At 41.0% G+C, this 19,939-nt stretch overlaps 1 protein-coding gene across 7 annotated transcripts in view; it reads right to left on the bottom strand.

Moving 5' to 3' along the window:
- Positions 1-19,939, bottom strand: part of ADGRL3 (adhesion G protein-coupled receptor L3) — a 490,337-nt gene that overhangs the window by 68,427 nt on the left and 401,971 nt on the right. For 6 of the 7 annotated variants that reach the window (XM_085222627.1, XM_085222629.1, XM_085222628.1 and 3 more), the window contains 4 exons: positions 10,497-10,680; positions 9,583-9,705; positions 7,300-7,508; positions 6,416-6,592 (listed from right to left, as the gene is read on the bottom strand). In XM_085222627.1, the coding sequence (XP_085078753.1) occupies positions 6,416-6,592; positions 7,300-7,508; positions 9,583-9,705; positions 10,497-10,680 (693 nt within the window). The remainder of the gene's footprint in view (positions 1-6,415; positions 6,593-7,299; positions 7,509-9,582; positions 9,706-10,496; positions 10,681-19,939) is intronic. The other variant, XM_085222624.1, reaches the window with a different exon arrangement.

Below are 19,939 nucleotides of genomic sequence, written 5' to 3'. Positions count from 1 at the left end.
AGATGCACCAAGAGAGGCAGCCAGTCCTATTCCACTGGAAAACAGTAGCCACGTAGGTGTGCATGCTCTTTGTGCTGTGCAAAGGCAGCATCTCTGCCCTGCTTTCATGGGCACTGTCAGAACCTAATCCAGGAATAGAGCCTGATGCCCTCCCCAAAGCCTCTGTGCAATGTCACTGGCTCCTCACTACCATCCTTTAAATAAGGCTCCAAATTCTGAGCACTCATGCAAAGTGGTTTAGCTGCCAGAACAATGTGACACAGGGGCATACACAAAGGGAAATGGGTACAGATCTCATCTCACCATGCACTATAAACCATGCTGTGGATACGGTGTGTGGCAAGAGCCCAGGATTTCCATCTAACTGCTGACAGTGCTGCAGCTTTCCTGTGGCCAAGTCACACTCTGTTATGCAGGTGAGAAGTGGTTTGGATCCGTAATAGCAACATCCTGGCCCTCTCCTATGCTGGCTGGAGTTGGTAAAGTGGCACAGGTCTACTTACTTATAAGGCATCTCTAACTCCAGAAACAAGTCATAGCGGTGATGCCAAGATCAAAGTGTAGATGTCTACACAGCCAAGCTGCTGGCTTATTAACTTGATTTCCCAGAAAAACCTGGTCACAGCATCATTAGCTCCTTCTGGCACACTGGATGGCCTTACCCAGCTCAGTTCCAGGAGAGCAGGGATAGGGCTACACCATACCACAGCCTTCCCTTCAGTCCTCATACATACAGCTACACCTTCCAAGATAAGGAACAGCACAAGCTATGAGGCATCTCATTCCCCTGTGCCCCTGCTTATTCTTTAAAGAGCCAAACCATAACCTTTTCCTCTCTTTCTTCATTCCATTCATCTCTTTCAAAAATGAGGTTTAAACTGGATGTCAAAGAGGCAATCCAAATGGTTGAGATACACAGCAACTCTGAAAAAATATGATCAAGGCACAACAGTCTCCCCAGTTTAAGGACTTTATTTAGGGGAGGGTAGGATGAAATGGACTCAGAGACATAAGGACCAAATAGATGTCCACGTAGTCAGAGATGAATAATGTGTTTAAAAGTCTAAAATCCAATCAAGGAGAAGCTTGCTTTAAACATTACTCTTAGTGAGAAAGGAAGGGGATGGCAATGAACAGGACAAGGCACATTGTTTGCGAATGAGAACTATTTCTATCCTAAATATTAGGATAGAGGATCAAGAAATCCTGTGGGGTGATGCTGTTCCCAATCTGTGGCAGAGTTTCTTACCATGGATCTAGACACAGCTCATGGACCAGAGAACCAAGAAGAATGATAGTAAGTAAATAAATACCTACTGAACTGGGAGGAGAAAAGAAGCTATGGCTAATGAGTTGCTGTGCTCTCAAATTTATGGCACTTGTAAGCAGAGAACTAAGAAACAAAGTTAAATATGCTGCAGCTTCCAGTATTCAGTCTCAATCTTTTTGAAGGCAGGCTCTAATTTTTTTTTTTCAGGCTGAACACCCTGAAGTTGTTAACTGAGCACATCTGGGCCAGCAGTTCAGGGAATGCACAGATGCAGGCCAGCAAGAAGTGGTGGCAAAACAAGGAATATTAAGACTGAGCTACAACTCACTTCAAAATGGTAAGTGTCAAACCAAGAGTTGGGAACACAAGGAACTTGCTGCAGTGATTTACTGTCCACCTAGACAAAAAGCTCAAGGATTACTACCAGATATACTGCTCTGAATTGACCCTGTAGGCACAGATTACTTGACCTAATAGGCTTCCTATAGGTAATTTCTGTGATTCATGATAGGTCAGTCAGAGAGTATGATAGATTTTCTTGCCAATAGGGCTTGTGTAGTTTTCTAGGGGAGGCTACACAAATGCTAACAGCATTTTGCAGGTAAGACATTCATAACAGCAGAAGCATGCAATATATAACCAGATGTGCATTTTACATCCCCTTATTCTTGGAGTTTGTTGGTGTCACAGATTCCATTTCATAACACAAGCTCAAATACAGCTGTATTTTGAATTTTAAAATCCCACTGAAGCCAAGTAGATTCAATAACTTTTCTGTTTAATTAAAACAGTTCTTATTTAATAACATTACAATAAGTTACTTTTTGCAATGTGTAATACACTTCTTTTTGAGAACTCTTTTAATGGTGCAAAATGATTTGTCTTGCAAAATTCATCACACATTAGTTCCAGTAATTTAATTCTGTATTTAAGTGTTTTTGCGATCCTGCACCCGCTTGTGCTTTCATTCATTGCTGCTTAATCCCACAAGTGCTAATATACAGTTAAGCCAGCACTGCAATAACTTCAGCTTGCTCTTTATATCTGAAATGGCTGTATTGCTTTAGGCAATAGACCACTGTATTCTATTTAGACTTCATATATTTTTATTCCTTTCTCTCCTTGTCTTGCTTTACAGTTCCATTCCCCAAATAATTAGCATGATGTAATGTGTCGTATAGAATAACATCTGAAAGCTTCAGACTAATTGCTACTGTTAAAACACCTTTATTTTTTGCCCTTTTTCTTCCTCTTTATTTATTTATATACTTAAAGAAGAGTAAGCTCTGGCACTCACTGCACACTGATAAGCAACATTTATCTACCCTAAGGTATCCTTGCTTATTCTGTTCTGGGTGTTTTTTTTTTAATTGCATTTTCCCACCAGCACTTAACTTGTTTTCTGGCTGCGTATTTTCCCATGGTACATTTAAGATGCAAGTGCTATAATTATTATGATGCAAAACACAAGCTTGATATGAAAAACATTTTGAAGAAAAACCATGCAGCAATTACATAGGAAGAATGACTTATTTAACTACTGGCTTTCCTCTCTTGGCATGGGAACTACAATGTTTTTATAGAATTTAAGGGCCATAATGATCATTTCACTGATGCAAACAATAGATAAGACATTTAACACAGACCTCATCTACATTTCATGATTTAACAAAATATCCACAAGGCTGCAATAATACAGGCCAAATGTACTTTCCAGCTGATGAAAAGAGTGATTTGCTTCCAAGTCTTAAATTTTCTATTCAAAGAGAGGTTCTCATTTTCCCTGAAAAATTGTCCGGAAGGGTAATTTGGACCACTGTAGGTACTGAAGGTCAACCCTCACTGGGAGGATGCACCGACAGGTACAGGCACATGGCTTTTCCTAGCAGCTCTAAGTCCTTCCTGCATGCATAGCAAGCTCTTGGGTTTGGGCACTCCTGTTTACCATACTTAAATACATTTGTCCCAGCCCTGGAAAAGAATATCTAGGGCAAGATTTTTCTAGACACGCCTTTTTCCACAGCCACCACACATTGTAGCCCAAAGTCACTTCCAGGGAAGCTTCCAAGTATGCCCAAATCCCTATGTAAATAAAGGGAGGCCTTCAGTTTAGGCACATAAACAAATCTGGGTCCAACTAATTTTAACAGTCAGAAGGTATCTTCAAAATAAAGTCTCCTCCTCTTAATTGGGAGTTCTATTAAGACTGGAACCGATCCCAGCAACTTCTCTTGAAGCACACCAATAAATCCCTGACGCCTGTGGTCAGCCAATGACATTCTCTGCTCCTTCGGACAAAGACATATTGCTGTTTCTAGTTGAGAGCCACATGGCCATCAATCATTTGCTCAGCGGTGCTACCTCCCAGCTCCGCCTTGCCATATACGCTCTGCTAATAATTAAATCCCAGTCCATAACTCCCAGAGCAGCCACCAAGGTCTCCTCTGCAGAACACGCTCTTTTGCCATGCAACCAGGGAGGGAGATCATTCATGAGCAAAACTGACATTTGTCAGATTGGTGCTGGCTTTTGATTAAGGAGCAGGACTCAGATGTCCACTTCCCATGATGCGCAGTGTTCAGTCTCATTAGGTAGGGTGTTGAGGATACTCATTACAGTAGAGGAAGCTCCTTTATGCTTCCAAAAATCCACCACCCTTAACTCAGTAAATCACAGATATTAATCACAGGAGAAAATTATTAATGTGGCAAAAATTTCAGAATATCATTAATAGTGCTTAGGACAGTTCCATTTAAGGATACTAGCCCATTGTCCCCAACACCACTGTGAGAGGTCCTGCATAAGCACAGAGCATCCTTTCCCCAGGGATTGTCCTATCTGAAAGACAACTGGAAGATTTCAGATGTACAAACTGCATTTTGTACAAGATGCAAGACAACAAAGAGACAATAAAGCATATCTGCAAGAGATGAGTGTAAGCGTATGGATGAAAACAATTCCCATTTATTTTTAAACCACTACCTCTCCAAACCAGCAGGTTTTAAGCTAGAAAATTTTTAAAACTCATTGCAGCAGGATAAGAAATGTGACACGTCACTTCCTAGATTTGCACTGAGATAGCCAGATGGCCAGTTTCACCAGCAGACTAGAGAAATATGGTAGGACAAGGAAGAGCAAGGTGACGAGCAGATAGAGAGAAGAGTTACAGATGTTTGCAGGATACCCACCTGCCCTCACCCTCAGACTGGCATGATCACTAAAACAAACATGCCAGGAAGCTGTCTGGTTGCATCAGAATCAGCAAAGTGAAGCCAATTTGGCTGTTAGAGCACTGATACTTTGGCTGCAGCCAAGCTATAAAACATGACCCAAAAGTCTTGAGAGCAAACATCCGGAAGCATCCACAGGCAGATAGCACACTGGCTTGGCACTCAGGAAGCTTCCAGCTGCAAGTCTTTCCAACCTGTTGGTTGAGCATGGGCAAGCAAGGGTCTTGCCTTCTCTTTCTGCAAGATGTGATAACACCGGTGCTAACAGCCTAATGAGGTTCATGTGAAATGCCATGCAGACAAGGCTGACCTAGCTGCAGTTTGAGAAGAGGCTTGTTCAGTGCCAACCTGTATCTGCACCATGCAGATCATGCTCGTTCACATCAGTGGAGTGGAAAGCTATCTGCATTTCCCAGGTGCAACCTCTGACTTCAGTGACTCAGGTATATCTGTTAACTCCAGGCAGGTGATAAGCAGCCAAACGTACATTTCTTGTGAATATTCAAGCAATTATGAGAAACTGGCAAAAACACTCTTAGACTGCAGAATACTGTTAACCTGTAAACACATGCTCTGAATTGACCGTTTATTTGAGCAACTCCTAGGATAATGCCATAGCTATTTAATGGCACAGCTCCTCGACTGGTAGTGACTCCCGCAGAATACAAAAGATACATAATCCTGCAGCAGCATATCTATCCTGTTCCTCTCAGCTGGACCCAGCTGTTGTGGCAAATGAGCTGCCAGGTTCTCATTTCTTTTTTGTTGAGCATTGGTCATGCATGACAGTGCTTTAATATATATTTTATTTTAGCTCTTCAAATTCCTCTTCAGATTACTAAGTGAAACAAATGTATACAAAGGAATGATAGCTGAAGACTATTTAAGAAAAGGTATTTTATAACCATAACAGCTTTTGTGGTAATGCAGTCATAGAAGTGACTGAAATGGTCTGCCCAAACAGAAGCCCCTAGGATCTAGCCCAGAATGGTCAATTTAGCTGCAGTGCAAGACACACAAAATGGAGACAGTGCAACAAGGAAAATCACGAGGCCAAAGTCCTTCAGGAATCAGGGCCTCCTTTCTACAGCAAGTGAAACTGTTTTCAACTAAAGACAGAAAAGACAGCTCAGGAAAGATAACTCAAACACTGTCTCATTATTGAAAAATATCCCAAATGTGCACTCCTCTCCCCACTACCACCATGAGGAATGTTTACTTTCAGGAACAAATTCATTAGCTACAATGGGGCTACTCATATGAGAAACCAGTATTACACCAAGAAGGAGGTGCAGGCAAAGGAACCAACGGGTACGTACCAACCTCAGGAGATGCAAAATCAAGACAGGATGATATAACGAGCTTTTTTTTTCTGTGTAGCTTGCTGTCACATTGTGAGACACAAAGAATATATCTTTCTCCCATAGCTGGTGGCTGGAAAATAGTTCTGACTCCACACATACACCTCACAAATATGTGCAGAGTGTATTTCCAGCTGCTGTAAGCAAGGCACTCAACTCACACCCAACAAGGCAGTCTTTGCTTGCTCCTGCTCCACCATGCAGGTGCTTGCTGCTCCCTGCTGGCACAGCTAGGTCCCTGAGAGCAAGGATCAAGCCAGAATACGTTATGGGCCAGTTATGCAAAGGATGTGTGGAATCAATGGCTAGTTTTGTTCACCAGTAATCTGGTGTTCTGAACTGCCCATGCCGGGAGATCAGTGCAGTCTTTGCACAGGTGTGGCTATCTACTTTTTCACTACATAGCAGAAAGAAGGTTTACATGAGATAGTTTCTTCCATTAGAGTTACCATGACATAGCAATTTCCCTGTTCAGCTGCCCTTTGCAGTAACAACATGGTGTTATATTGGCAACTGTTCAGTGCATTGGCAGCCTGTGAATTTGCAAAGCTTACCTTAACTTCCACATGTGCCATCAGGACTGCAAAGTTGGTTAGGTGATTGCAGGAGCATGTGGTGTGCGTCTTGTTAGTTGTCAGGAGGCGACATCCTTGGGTGGACCAATACCCTGTCATGGTACGTTTAGTATAGCTCCAGAATGAACAGTTTGGATTGAAATTTTCTTCTGACTGCTGCAGGAAAGCAATGAGTAAATGCAGTAAAATGATAGGGTTTCAGAGATTTCTAAACACATTATTATTATTTTTTTTTTCCCCCAGAGATACTTTGTAACTCTTACTCTTTAATTTTAGATAAACAATCAACAATGACTTCGAAGTCGAGTATTACTTGTCAGCACCAGAGAAAGTTAGGTTGTTGCTGCTCTCATTGCTAATACAAACCTAGTTCTTTATTCTTGATTAATTTCAGACATAGACTAAATTCAGCTCTTCAAAACCAGATTGCTTCATTTGCATTGCAGAGCAGAGAAATTAATTGCTTTAAGCAATCAACTTTAGCAGTGACTGTGCTTGGCTAACAGGAGTGCTAGCTGTCCTTTTTCACTGTAATTCCACTTTCCTCTAATATCCCCTGCCACCATGATAAAATAACATTATGGCCCATTCTAATATATTGTTGGTTTTTAATTACAGAATGACGTATGTCAGCAACTGAGCAATGGGCATCAGCTCAAAGGAGACTTTCTTTACTTTTATTAATGCAATACAAAAGAGATATTCTCCATAAACAACTCAAAGCACAGAGGAACAAATGTGTAATTCAAAATCTAATCAAGGACTGCTGGGGGCCTCAGATCAGCAAACTTTTGTGGCACTTAGTAATAGAAACAGAATTTAAAAAAAAAAAAAAAAAAAAAGTGGTTTTCAAACTTGCTCACCTTAATATGCTTGACTGTAAAGACCACAGGATCAGCTAGGTAAACCTTATTGCTGAACTCTTTGTTTATTGCTGCCGTGATGACAGGGGAGTTGACGATGACGGAGTGATTAGTAGACATTGCTTCAGTTCCTAATTTCATGCTAGCATTCTCCGTGGAGAGATAGGTGCCCAAGTTGTTGTACAGCACAAAGGCTACCCTGATTTCACCTAGGAGAGCAGTGTGAAGTTAGATATCCAGCTCAGTGTACTGGCTTTCATTTTTGATGACAAATTTCTTCTCTGAATGAACTTAAATTTTTTTGGGGGGGAAAGCATGAAAGAATCAAGATGTGGTGTATGAAAATTCACCTTCTCCTGCCTATTACCCGTGAGCACCATGAAATACACCGACTGGTCCAAGGATGAAAAGGCAAGAGCTGCCACTGCAAAACAAACTCTTATAAGCAAACACATTGGAGTAGACGGACAGCAAAGGTGAGCTTATTTTTGGAATCAGTAGAAAAACTGACTCCAGAGAAAAGAGGCCAGGTGACGCATTTCCCACCTGACTTAACACTATTCTCCAGGCAACGCTTGGGAAACATATTTCATTCTGGCCTGCCATAGAGTTGCAGTGTAAAACTATAATTTAGTCCAACACAACCCCCATTAATAAATCAGGACTACCTCAGAGAATGTGAGGTCAATTCTGGGAGAGGAAATCCAAAACTTTCCAATACAATTCCAACCTCACATAAAGAGCAAAACAAAAACAGTAGAAATTTGTCAATCAGATAACCCTTTTTCCATAAATACCCACCACTGGGGAACCTGCAGAAAAACACCACGCTACCAGTCAACTGCTTGTTTTGGTGGTTTTTTTTTAAGCTGAGATCATCCTGTTTGCTTCCTGTTTTAATTCACAGACTTCAAGTAAGAACCAAATGTGATTAGTTTGCCTTATAAATTAGTTGTGGAGAATATTTTTTGTTTCAATCCAGCTTCTGCAGAAGATGAAGCACTGATGACTCCAAAGGTCCTTCCCAAGCTTAATTTTTCTACAATAATTTCTTTCATAGCTGTTTGGAAACCTCTAGGTGAATGCCAAGCTGATAAAAATTGATGGGGTTCTCTCAATTTGACGAGAACTCCACTGATATGCTTAGAAATAAAGACTTTCCTTCCTTCTGCCAACACAATTCTCTTTCCCTACAAATCTTCTCCAAAGCTCCTGGTGAAATGCCTATCCCACTGGAATTCTGCTGCTCATTTTGGGTTTTACACCAACTCTAAAAGAAACACTGTTCTTTAAACCCTCCATTTCAAAGTATCAGAACCCACCAAGGAAGCCAATAGCAAAGCTCTCTTTCTGAGCCACTGAATCAAATTTTTCTCTCAGCAATTGTCTGAAATTTTGGCAGTTTTAATGCATCTAGTTCGGCTGTAATGCTGTCCTATTACTCCGTGTAGTGATCAAACTCTGCAACAGAGTGCTTTTCCCCTACATACAGCTTAATCTTGAAAAAACAGCCATCGCAAAATGCACACTCCTTGCAGAGCAGTAAAGTGACCGAATGAAGTATAAACTTTAAAGGAACTCATAAATAGGACCATGTTAGTCCCATCAGTAGAAAGCCTGGCAGTTTAAAGTTGGCCTACAATGAGGCTGGAGAGATCAACAAATGTATCTGCTCAAATTTCTGATCTGGAAATAAATAACTAGACAGCTTGAAGACTATTCATACACAGTATCATCTTAAATTTATGGTATATTAGTAGGTTCAAAACCTTCAGAGAGAAAGGCACTAAAGATGCAAACTCTTAACAGTTAATCAAGATTTTCTGCCACGTTGGCCCATTATTAAGATTTGCTGCCATTGTTTCTTCCCTTTCCTTTCAGAAACTTGCATAGTGCCCCACTGTAAAGCAGGTTATTCATACAAGGCTCTTATTCCATGTGAAGGCTCTCACAGCAGATAACAGTAGTTAAAAGTACTTCTCTGGACGCAGCACTGTGCCCCAACAAATACATTGTGTAAGGATCTGGTGTATTTCTACCACTATATGATGCTTTTGAAGGCTGTCAGTCACTTGGCAACATAATACATTCCTTGTGAACCAATGTAGCCTTCAGTCAAGGGCTTGGGCAACTGACATTAACATTAACGTAAATATTAACAGAGTGATTAATACTAAACCTATAACTGGTTAAAAACAAAACAATAATTGCAAGCCATTCACAAACAATGCCTGAAGCACAACTGATTTAGAAGGCCAGCATGGCCAGAGGTGCTGTACTTACCATTTCGACCATTTTGTTTCAAGGTATTTGCCGAAAGTTGAATGGCACTCCCATGGCCCGTGTTCTGGGGAAACTTCAGATCTTCTAGATTGCCATCTGTGCTTAGTCTTGCAACTTCCAGCTCTGTTTGCAAGAGAGACCAACAGTAAGAAAAATCACTACTGAAAATAATCACCTACACAATACTTGAAATTTAAAAAATGGTGTTCCATGGTGACCATCTAAAAGTAGAAGAATCAAGTTACAAGGTTTCACACTAGACTCTTTCTTTCTAAATCTTTGCCCTGAAGAAATTTCAGATTTAATTAAAAAATAAAAAATCAAATAAATTCAGTAATCTGTGGAAGACAAAACACAACTAGTTCTTGTAAACAAGAACCTCAGGATATTAAGGACAGTGGTTAAAATGAAAATCTGAAAATGCTAGTTCTTTGCCATTGGCAATTGGTACTTTCTGTAAATGTTATCAGTTCTTGGGATCTGTATTCATAGAAGAAGAAAGAAGAGTTGTTCTCATTTTACATATGCACAGTGGGAGTTCTGGTGCTTTCCATCATGCTTGTTTTTTAATTAAAATCAACAATCAGCCAAATAAAGACACGAATTTGTATGAAATGAAACACAATTGCATTTTGATGAACCATCTCCCTGTGAAGCAATACTCTCTGTGGTAGCACACATTTTGCACTTGAAGCCAGGAGTAATAAAGCCAGTTTAGGTTCTCTTTTCCCATGGGATTTCAAGGACAGGGAGCTATCTTATTCCCTTAGACTCTTTTGGAAACATTTCTAAGTTTTTCACACCAATGGCCAAGACACATCCAACGCTGATCTCCAGCTGAAGACTGAAGTCAGGTTTCACAACCCTTATTCTCCCCTTTGGTGCTCCCAGTATGTTTGGGCTCTGTCTCTTACGGATATTGTCGGTGTTTTCACGGACAATGTCAGTCTTCAGCAGGTTATCAGCCAGAACGAAGGCACTGTCCTCCACGGTGTCAAGCAATTTGGTGGCTGCACGTTGCTGTTCACTTGCATTCAGGTCCCTCCAGGCATTCAGAGCCTGTGGCTGCAGGAGGTTGTTCACCGTTTCCACCATGGCCTGCAAAGGAGAGGAACTGAGTAAGAAAGGGCGTGAGCAAACCTAGAGCACTTCTGAAACCTCTGACATATGCCCAGTTCTCTTCTCAACACACATAGTGACAGGACAGCACGTCTTTCCCCACCCACTGGGGCAGCCTACAATAAAGCTAGTCATCATTTACTGCATTAGATAAGAGTGGGAGGAAATCTTGATTTTACTTGATTTTCAGCTTCCACGACCATCAGTTCAGATTAAGAAGGAATTAAGAGTCAGGGATGGTGGAAGGGGGATGTGGAAATCCCTAAAGGAACATGCAGGAAAATATACTTCAAAAGCTATCTGTGAAGTAAGTTGCTGCTATCTGCTGCATTAAGATTCAGAAGCTGGGCTGGGACACTCATGGAAGTTCTCTAGTATCTATCCGCAAGGGCTAGGCTCCTTCCAGAGCACTTCCCACCACATAATCTCTAACAGGCACAGAGACATAGAAACAGTTAAGTTACATCCCTTCATCCAGAGAACAAGCAGGTGCCCATACAGATCTAGGTAAGATGTTCCATTTCAAATGTCTCAATCTGGGAAGGAGTCAGCCATCCAACAGGCCTGCCCCACAAAGAAACACTTCCATTGCCAGCTATCACTGACTGCATAAACCAACCATCCCTTTAAGATGAAGCTGTCACTTTCTGCATGCTGAAAGCATGGGCATCAAACCCATAGTTCTGTTCTTCAATACAGACAGTCCTGTGGGCTTTCTACATGCTGCAAGCCTAAAGGATACTCCGTGGCTCACCTTCATGGAAACACTTCAGTTTTTACTCCTGACTATCTCTAAACCCACCCTCAAGATGATGTATGAAAATAGATGTAGCATGGCCTGCTCTCTAGCAGAATCCTAAGGAAGAGCGTTACAATGGCAACACAAGGCACAATGAATTTAGGGCATCCTGACTCCCCCTCACCAGTCATGGTCAGATACAAACGTGCAAAGGAAGAATAAAATAGCACTGAATCAGAATAAAATTTTATTGTTGTATGCAGGTGACCTTCAGGAAGATTCAGCTACCACAATGTTCACAGAAAAGTGAAGGCAGCTGAGCATGCCACTCCTGGTGCTTTTGATTCCAAAAAAGACGATTAACGGAGACAACGTCATGAGCATCCTCATCCTAAATGTCCTTCAAGTTTAAAAGTTTCTCACACCACTGCAGCTCTTATTGGAAGACTGAACCAGAATTGCTTTGACAGTAAAAAGCCCATACTTTCCAACTTAACTCATGACAAAATAATTCATTTGTTCTTATGCCAAATCTCTCCTTTACCTTTAGTAGATCTTCCCCTACCTGGAGCTGCTGCCTTGGTTAAGAGGCATTTTTCCTGAGCGTCATAGCTTGGTTTCCAAAGGATAGAGCAGCCTGTGCTTCCACCACTGAAGCAAACTTAAATGGCTGAAAAGCTCTTCCTCTATTGCTACTGCAAAAAACTTTTTGTTGTGAAGCCTTTACAGTGCAAGACTGGAATCCCTTTCCCATTTGCTATTAAGCAGCACTCATTAGCCATAAATCAATTTCTTAAGTTGATTATTAAACACATATTCTTGAATAGTCTAAAAATCATCTTAACAAATGCGGTATGTACACAGGAAAAAATGGTTAACTTTAATTTAAATAAATACTAAAAATCCATAGCATTTCAGCATGCTTTTCTGGTGTTTTAAAATCTTGAAGTGTGATTGCTGCAGATCTTCATAAAATTCTGTGGTTTACTAAAGTAGCTTATCTCTTTGCATGCAGAAAGAAGGTGTTACTCTTTCACAGTGAGCAAAAACCTTGACTATTTTGCTGCGCAGGTTCTACACAACATGGTCTTTTCTTGCAAAGATCTTATAGTCCTGGAAAGCAGAATATGAGGATTTTTCTCCCCTTTCAATTTTACCATGCAGGCTACAATTTGCCTTACATCCATTCAGCTCAGCTACTAATGTTGTTTTAAAATCTCTATTAAAACAACATGCTAGATACTTTTATCAATGTCTGAACAGTGGAAATTGTCACTGCAGCAGATCTAGCTTCTGGCTCTGGATGGAAAGGTAATGTCTATTTGTCTAAACATGAAACAGATGCCAAGATATTTCTGCTATAGCGAAACACATGCTGCAAAGATTTTTCCTCAGAAAAGTAGTATATATACAATTTTTATTTTTTTTTAACAAAGTATGTGTGCATACGAAGCCTGATAGAGAACTTCACTTAGACCTTATGTGCCACCTTCTGCACAGTGTGTTGTGTTCTCCATCTAAGAAGCATCTTCAAGTGACAAGCCTGAAAACAGTCACTTCTTGTCACCCTGGATCCAGGGCCTAACTCTAAACCTCCTGAAGGATTTCCAAGGACTTCAGTTCAGGTCCCTAACACATATCTGAGCAAGTTGGTAGACTGTCATCATTGGCAATACATCCGAGATGAATTTAGTCCATTGCTTTTCCCAGAGGGTCAATCCCCTCACCTGCCTCAGTGCATTAATCAAGTGTTCCCCACATTATATTTCTGAGTGCAGCACTTCATTATGGCTGAGTGCTGTGAGCTGAAGCCAAGGAGATGAGGTGCTAATGAAATGTTTGCATTTTGGACAGGAGCTGAGGTAGGTGTTTAAATGAAACAAAACAGCTGTTAAAGCAACAGTGTCTCTTGAGAAACAGATGCCAACTGGGAAAAGTTGGATAGGAGAAAGGGAACTGTGGGAAAGCAGGCACATGGGACACAGACTGGCCTATGTCTTTGCATTTTGCTGAGATTTAGGTTGGTTTGCCACCAGCTTCAACGACTTTGTGGACTGATGAAGCTCTAGCAAAGAAGCAACAGTGCCAGTCTCTCAGTAAAGCCTCTCAGATACAAGCAGGATTAGCCCTGACAAAGGATCTTTGAAATGAGGAAGACATGAGATAGGTGCTCCTGGGAGCTAATGACTTGATGAGTGTCACCTGAGACCCTGGGTGACCTTGATGGAGCTGGGGGTTTTCAAAGGGAGCAAAGAAAGTTCTGATCTAGTTCTGCACATCTACCTCACTGAAGACCTTGTCTCTTTCCCATTCTAAAGCTTTTCTGCTGCTGTGGTTTTCTTCTCTTCCAAACACAGCTCAACAGGGTGAACAACTTTCAAGGGAACCATGGCATACTTGTGAGCCTCAGACAAAACAAAAGTATGGGCTCCAGCATATCTCAACGTCCCCTACAATACAGAAAAAAGGAAAAAAAACCTGCAAAACCCAATGCCACGGTTGCTGGGGTTTAAATAATGAAAAGCATAAGTAGTATGTATATACCCAGGGAGAACTATAAAAGTAACAGAAATTACAAGGAGGGAGATCTTGAGAAGTGTGAACAAATGAAGGAAGAAGAGCACTGCACAATGGAGACAGGAAAGAAGACTTTCCATCTGTCTTTTTATCCTGCGATGTGTAGGTGTGGCTCTATGCTAAGATATTAGGCTACCTATATATTAAATACTAAACTCCCTAAACACAAGCTCGTGAAGAACAAGCATCCTGGGTCAGATGAAAGGTCGAATGTGTCTAATACACTATCTCCAACAGTGACTACAATTGGACAAATCAAGTATAGAAGACAAAATCCATGGTGGAGAACTCTTTTACTATTAGATATATAGCACCAAAGAGTGTAATTTCAACATAAATAAATGTTATAAACTGCAGAGGGATTTTTTTTCCCCCAAAATAAGCACATATGGCTCATGATTTTTTGATTTTGTCCTGAGGTGACAAAACAGAAACAAAATGTAAAGCTACCTTCTCAGATACTTATAAAACGTTATTAAAAGATGTGTTGTTGAAAGGTAACTTAAAGTCTTCAGTAACTATGCATTCCTAAAGGGGATCACGTATATCCCACTGATTTCTTTTCTGACAGCTGCTTCATCCTGTAAAACTGAAGTTTGCTTTTCTACCTATTTTTATGTTCTGCCCCTCTAGAAATACTTGGTCAAAACACATGACTGTGTGACACACAATTTAAACCTAAGAGGGAGGATATATCCAGTGATTCCACACCCATTGGCTTATCTCTCATCATACAAAAACCCAAAGCATTACCCTTTGACAAAAATAGATTCTGTAATGTAAAATCTGTCTTTACATGGGAATTGAACCCGGAAATCACCTAAAGATGTTAGTCCTACTAATCTCATTGTCAAATTTGGGACTGGAGCTCATTGTGCCCTGTTGTTTAAGCACAGCAACCCTAACCTTAGAAGAACAGCAGCTCTCCTCCAGTCAAGTCCTAAGGGTGCTATATTCTAAATCTTTATAGTTTACTTTGTCCTCTTGCTGAGCAGTTGACAGAGGGGAAAAAAAAAAAAAACACAAAAAATACCCACCAATGAACTGAGTGTTAGAGCACGTTTTCAAGGGTATGTGAGAAAATACCTCTTTATGCCAAATGAATACCAGCAGGCCCCTCAGGGAATACTGGTTGAGTCCCTCTGCAGAGTAATTTTCAAATTCACAGTTCATCCTTCTTTGCAACACAGCACCTCCTTAAGAAAAGACTGAAAACGAACTATAAATTATTTTGCAAGTAACTTAGATCAAGGCCTCAGCTCCTATAGCAGCTCCGGCATTAAAGCACCACTTTTGCAATGACATCTCTAATTAAAAGAAATGCATTTTATAACTTTTAAAGTCCAATCTCACACTGCTAACACTAGTCTTCCTTGACCTGAAGGGAATATTTGATGCAATGCACTTTCAAAAATTAGTACAGAAGGAGCTACGTCAATAAAGCTGTGCTTTGCACTGGTATACTAAAGTCAAAACTGATGTGTGAAACAAGCAGTGCTTGTAAAATTACCCCTGTACAAAAACTGTTTGTTGGCATAGTTTGCTGAGAAAAGCCTTCTCACCCTTTCTTAGAACAGTGGTGCTAAGGCCACAGAGAGCAACCACAAAGTTACAGCCTTAGATTGTGCTTTGTCTGAAGTTCTGGTCCTGACTGATGCCTCTGGGTGCTACTCCAAAACAAGTGCATCATCATCTTTATTCAAAGCATGCACAAAACATTATTATCTCACCTTTTAATAGCAGCCTGAGGTTTTATGGTAAACTGGTGGAGGAAAAAAAGTATGAAAACCCTTTAAGGTCTAAAGTGCACAGTGAATATGAAAAATACTTCAGACAGTAGATGTTCTGAAATGTAGGTATGGTTCAGTGATCACAATATTATGCTCCTCTTTTTCCCTTTCCCTACTAGAAACAGGGAGTGCTTTAAAAGAGCTTACCTGCCTTCAAGAACAGCTAATTTTTCTCTGTATTCAAATGAAACACACAGTGCCAAAACAACCCCCTTTTTAAGCTATCAATATTTGCAAACCTCCAAAGTAATTGAGTTAAAGGCACAATCGATGCCGCTGATGACAAATTCTGCTGGAAGTTTGCAATTGTTGCCTCTGGCCAGAAAAAGCTCCAGTAAAAGAGGAGCTCCCATTAACTCTAAATATACCTGGTGCAGCCTAAATGGACACCCAGGTAAGAAGACCTGGATGAAAGCAGGTATTTGGGCACATAAGGAAAGCCAGCCTTGGCAAGGTTATTACACTGAGATGTTTGGTCTTAAAGTGACAAATGAATGACACCCTGATCCCTCTGCAGCAAGAAATGCACATGCTGAAGCAGTTATCTGTTATGTGGGGAAAAATAAGCGCACGTGTTACTTCTTCAGATCCCAAAACAAGGAAAATGTTGTCTTGGCTAAATAATGATATTACATCCTCTTTCTTAGCTGAGATGTGTATTCAAATCTGTCTGACAAGGCTCTCTGCTCTCCAATGGTTCTTCTTCCTGTCATTTGTTCTTCTATTTCCAAATTAAAATGTCTCCAGTCAAAGCACAAGAACACAGCTTACAGGGAAGCCCAGCCAGTCTAAGGCTTTTTCCAAAACAATTTGGTCATCGTAAAACATCTGTTATTCACTGAAATGGACAGGCACATATTTAAATTGAATCTAGCTTAACCACAACAAGAAGTTAAAAAAGAAACTAGATTATTAGCGTACATACTGCTAATCTCCACTTCTGCCTTCGGAACTAACCCAGAGGCACCAGTCTACACCTACTGCCAAAGTAGGTGACTGACAACCAATAGCATCAGTTTCAGTGAACTGAACCAAAACCTACAGTTACTACTCATGGTGAAAGCAAATGGAGATCTTCCTCTGACACTGCAGAGAAATTTCTAAAGTGATTCCATAGATTCAGGGGAAAAACTGTTTCTGCTGTCAGTGCAAGAACTATAGGAAATAGCCTGAATTTCAGTGGCACTGGGAACTCAATGCACTGAGAATAAAGGTACTGACCTTTATTAAAATCAGGTCATCTACAAAACGCTTAAGTATGGAATTAATGGTCTTGCACTAGGCATGCAAGGTTTGCAATCTTGGCCCTGAACTACTAATAATCTCCTAATGAGAGCACAGAAGAAAAAAAAAAAGAAAAAAAAAAAGGACATCAGAGAAATAAAAGAAGGTTACAAATTACAGGTTATGGCTTTGCTTTGCTTAGTATACGAGGAAGAATATTTTAAGGTCAGAAGGCTTTAGGTAGGACTGAAATAAAAGGAATTGATTGCCAAGAAGGAAATAACATACGATCTATTTCATCTAATGAGATCTTCCTTACAGAATAAGCTGAGAACTGCATTTATGAATCACCTGTTTTTGCTGCCCTACTGTTTGGGATGAGGGACCATACAAGCAACTGCTAGAATAATCACACAGGAGGAGTGAGCAAAGATGTAGAAAGAAAGGAAAATGCAAACGATAAACGCTTGTTTGATGAAATATCCATAGCCTTCAAGGGAACTCCTAGGGCATCTGCGAAATTCATCTTTTCTCCCTGTGGTCCAAATCAAAGGGACATCTCCCACTGGTCTCTACAGCAATTCACACTGAGACTTTCTGCTGTGCCTCCAGGCTTAAGGGCTGACTCAGCCTTAAGCAGAAAGCGAGTACACAGTAACACAGAAAATATTAGATTTTTTTTCAGTTTTGCTGTTACATGTGAGAGTATTACTGCACATGAAGCTTAGTTGTAGGTGGAGGAATCTGTGGTCACATTCCAATATCCACATGAAAAATTTTGGACTCCAGTGACAAACCAAAGGTTGCTGCTTTGAACCTCCTCTCCCCTAACAGGCTCAATGCAGCAGAAACACACAGGGTGGGGATTTATATTTTTGCTCTTACTGACATAAATCAAGTGCGGGTCTATCAAGCTGTGAAGTATATTAAGTTCACAGAGTTTTTACAAAGGGCTGCCCAAGCACTGAACCCTGCTGTGTGTCACACTTCTTTCAGATGTCCTTTTAATTACATTAAATGAAAGTCCGGAGCACTTTGATGCTTATAGCCAAACATCTAGATACCTTGAAAAAGCTGCTAAAAGTACTCCCCATAGCTACAGTTAATATACTACATTGTATGCACACTGCTAGCCAATTTATTCCAGCCACTTCAACAACGATACCTTTCCTGACAGGCTGTGCAGAATAGCATCAGGAGTCGAGCGAGGCACAAATCATTAGAGGACTCTGAAAGTTGTTTGACACGCACCGCAGAGCTCTTTGTCATACAGCCAATTAAGTGACCAAACAAGGAACTTGAAAATCCTCATTAATTTGCCCCTTTCTTTATAAATGGAGGTTAGAGTCTTTCTTGTTGCAGGCACAACAAGAACACAACTAAATGTGGCATAATTCAATTTATTCTCTGTCTCAAGAGCTTCTTTCGTTTAGTCTTCACAGAAGTTGAGGCCAGCTGGGCAAACAAGCAAGCAAGAAGTAGGAAAAACAGAATTAATCCACTTTAAATACTACTGGCAAAGTCCCAGACACACCTTTTATCTGCTAAGAGCTACTAAGTTTGCAAAGAAAAAAAAAAATCTCCTCTTTTCCTCAGCTCTAAACTTAATGCCTTTGAACTTTTTGGGGGAAAGCCTTTCATTTTTGCTTAGTACAGCAATTCAAACAGCCTATGATAGAAGTATGAAGCATACAGAAAACTTCCAAGAGAACAAGCACGATTCTGATGGCAGTCACCTGCCATCTGCCACCTTGACCCTGCCAGAGGCTCAGTGCTGGCCTGGTTGGTGGCTCTGATGATATCTGTACCCAGAAGTTTGTGGTCTTTCTGGATCAGGTGGCACCTCCACCAAAAAGAAGAATGGGAACCTCCTGGGAAGTTTCTGACTTCTGCAATGTCTCTCAAATGCAGCACACAGTTATGTACAGGAAGGGGTTGCTGGTTGGCACTGCAGTGAAAGACATCAGTTTCATGATGTCCCCAAGCTCCAGCCCAAAAATCCAAGAAAAGCAAGTAGGTGAGCTCAGACTGTAATCAAGTGCACATCTGTGCTTGAGAGAACTCCGCATGACTCTGCATGCTTGGTCTCCATGGTATGAGCCTTTATTAAGCTCTTGTTTCCACCTACTAAATCTTACAGCAAACTTCTATATTTTTTCCCATGTTAATAGGGCCTCATTTACTGTACTGAGTGTTCATATTTCTCTTTTCTTTACTGTCCTTCCTGTGTATCCAGAAGCCAAGGGAATTGGTTTGATTTGGGAAACTACAGGCCAGGCAGCCTCACATCTGTCTCTGGAAAGGTGATGGAACAGCTTGTTCTAGATGCCTTCTCCAAGCAATTGGAAGAGAAAAAGGTTACCAGGAATAGTCAGCATGGATTCACCAAGGGAAAATTGCACTCGATCAACCTCACAGCCTTCTACGATGGCATCACCAGATAAGTAGATGGGGGGAGAGCAATGGAAGTCATCTACCTTGACTTCAGCAAGGCTTTTGATACTGTCTCTCATGACATCCTGATAATGAAGCTGAGAAAGCGTGGGATAGATGATTGGATGGTGAGGTCTGCTGAGAACTGGCTGACTGGCTGAGCTCAGAGGGTTGTGATCAGTGGGGCAGAGTCTGGTTGGAGATCTTTAACTAGTGGTGCTCCCCAGGGGTTTGTGCTGGGTCCAGTCTTGTTCAACATCTTCATCAATGACCTTGATGAGGGGATAGTGGCCACCCTCAGTAAGTATGCTGATGATACAAAGCTGGGAGGAGTGGCTGACACACCTGAAGGCTGTGCTGCCATTCAGTGAGACCTGGACAGATTGGAGAGCTGAGCAGCAATAAATCAGATGAAGTTTAACAAGAGCAAGTGTAGAGTCTTGCTCCTGGGAAGGAATAACCATGAGTATAGGTT

This window comes from Meleagris gallopavo, chromosome 4 (genome assembly GCF_905368555.1).
Source record: "Meleagris gallopavo chromosome 4, MGAL_WU_HG_1.1, whole genome shotgun sequence".
Lineage (NCBI taxonomy): Eukaryota > Metazoa > Chordata > Aves > Galliformes > Phasianidae > Meleagris > Meleagris gallopavo.
Note: the sequence above shows the minus strand (reverse complement) of the source record. Positions and strands in the feature narration are given on the sequence as shown.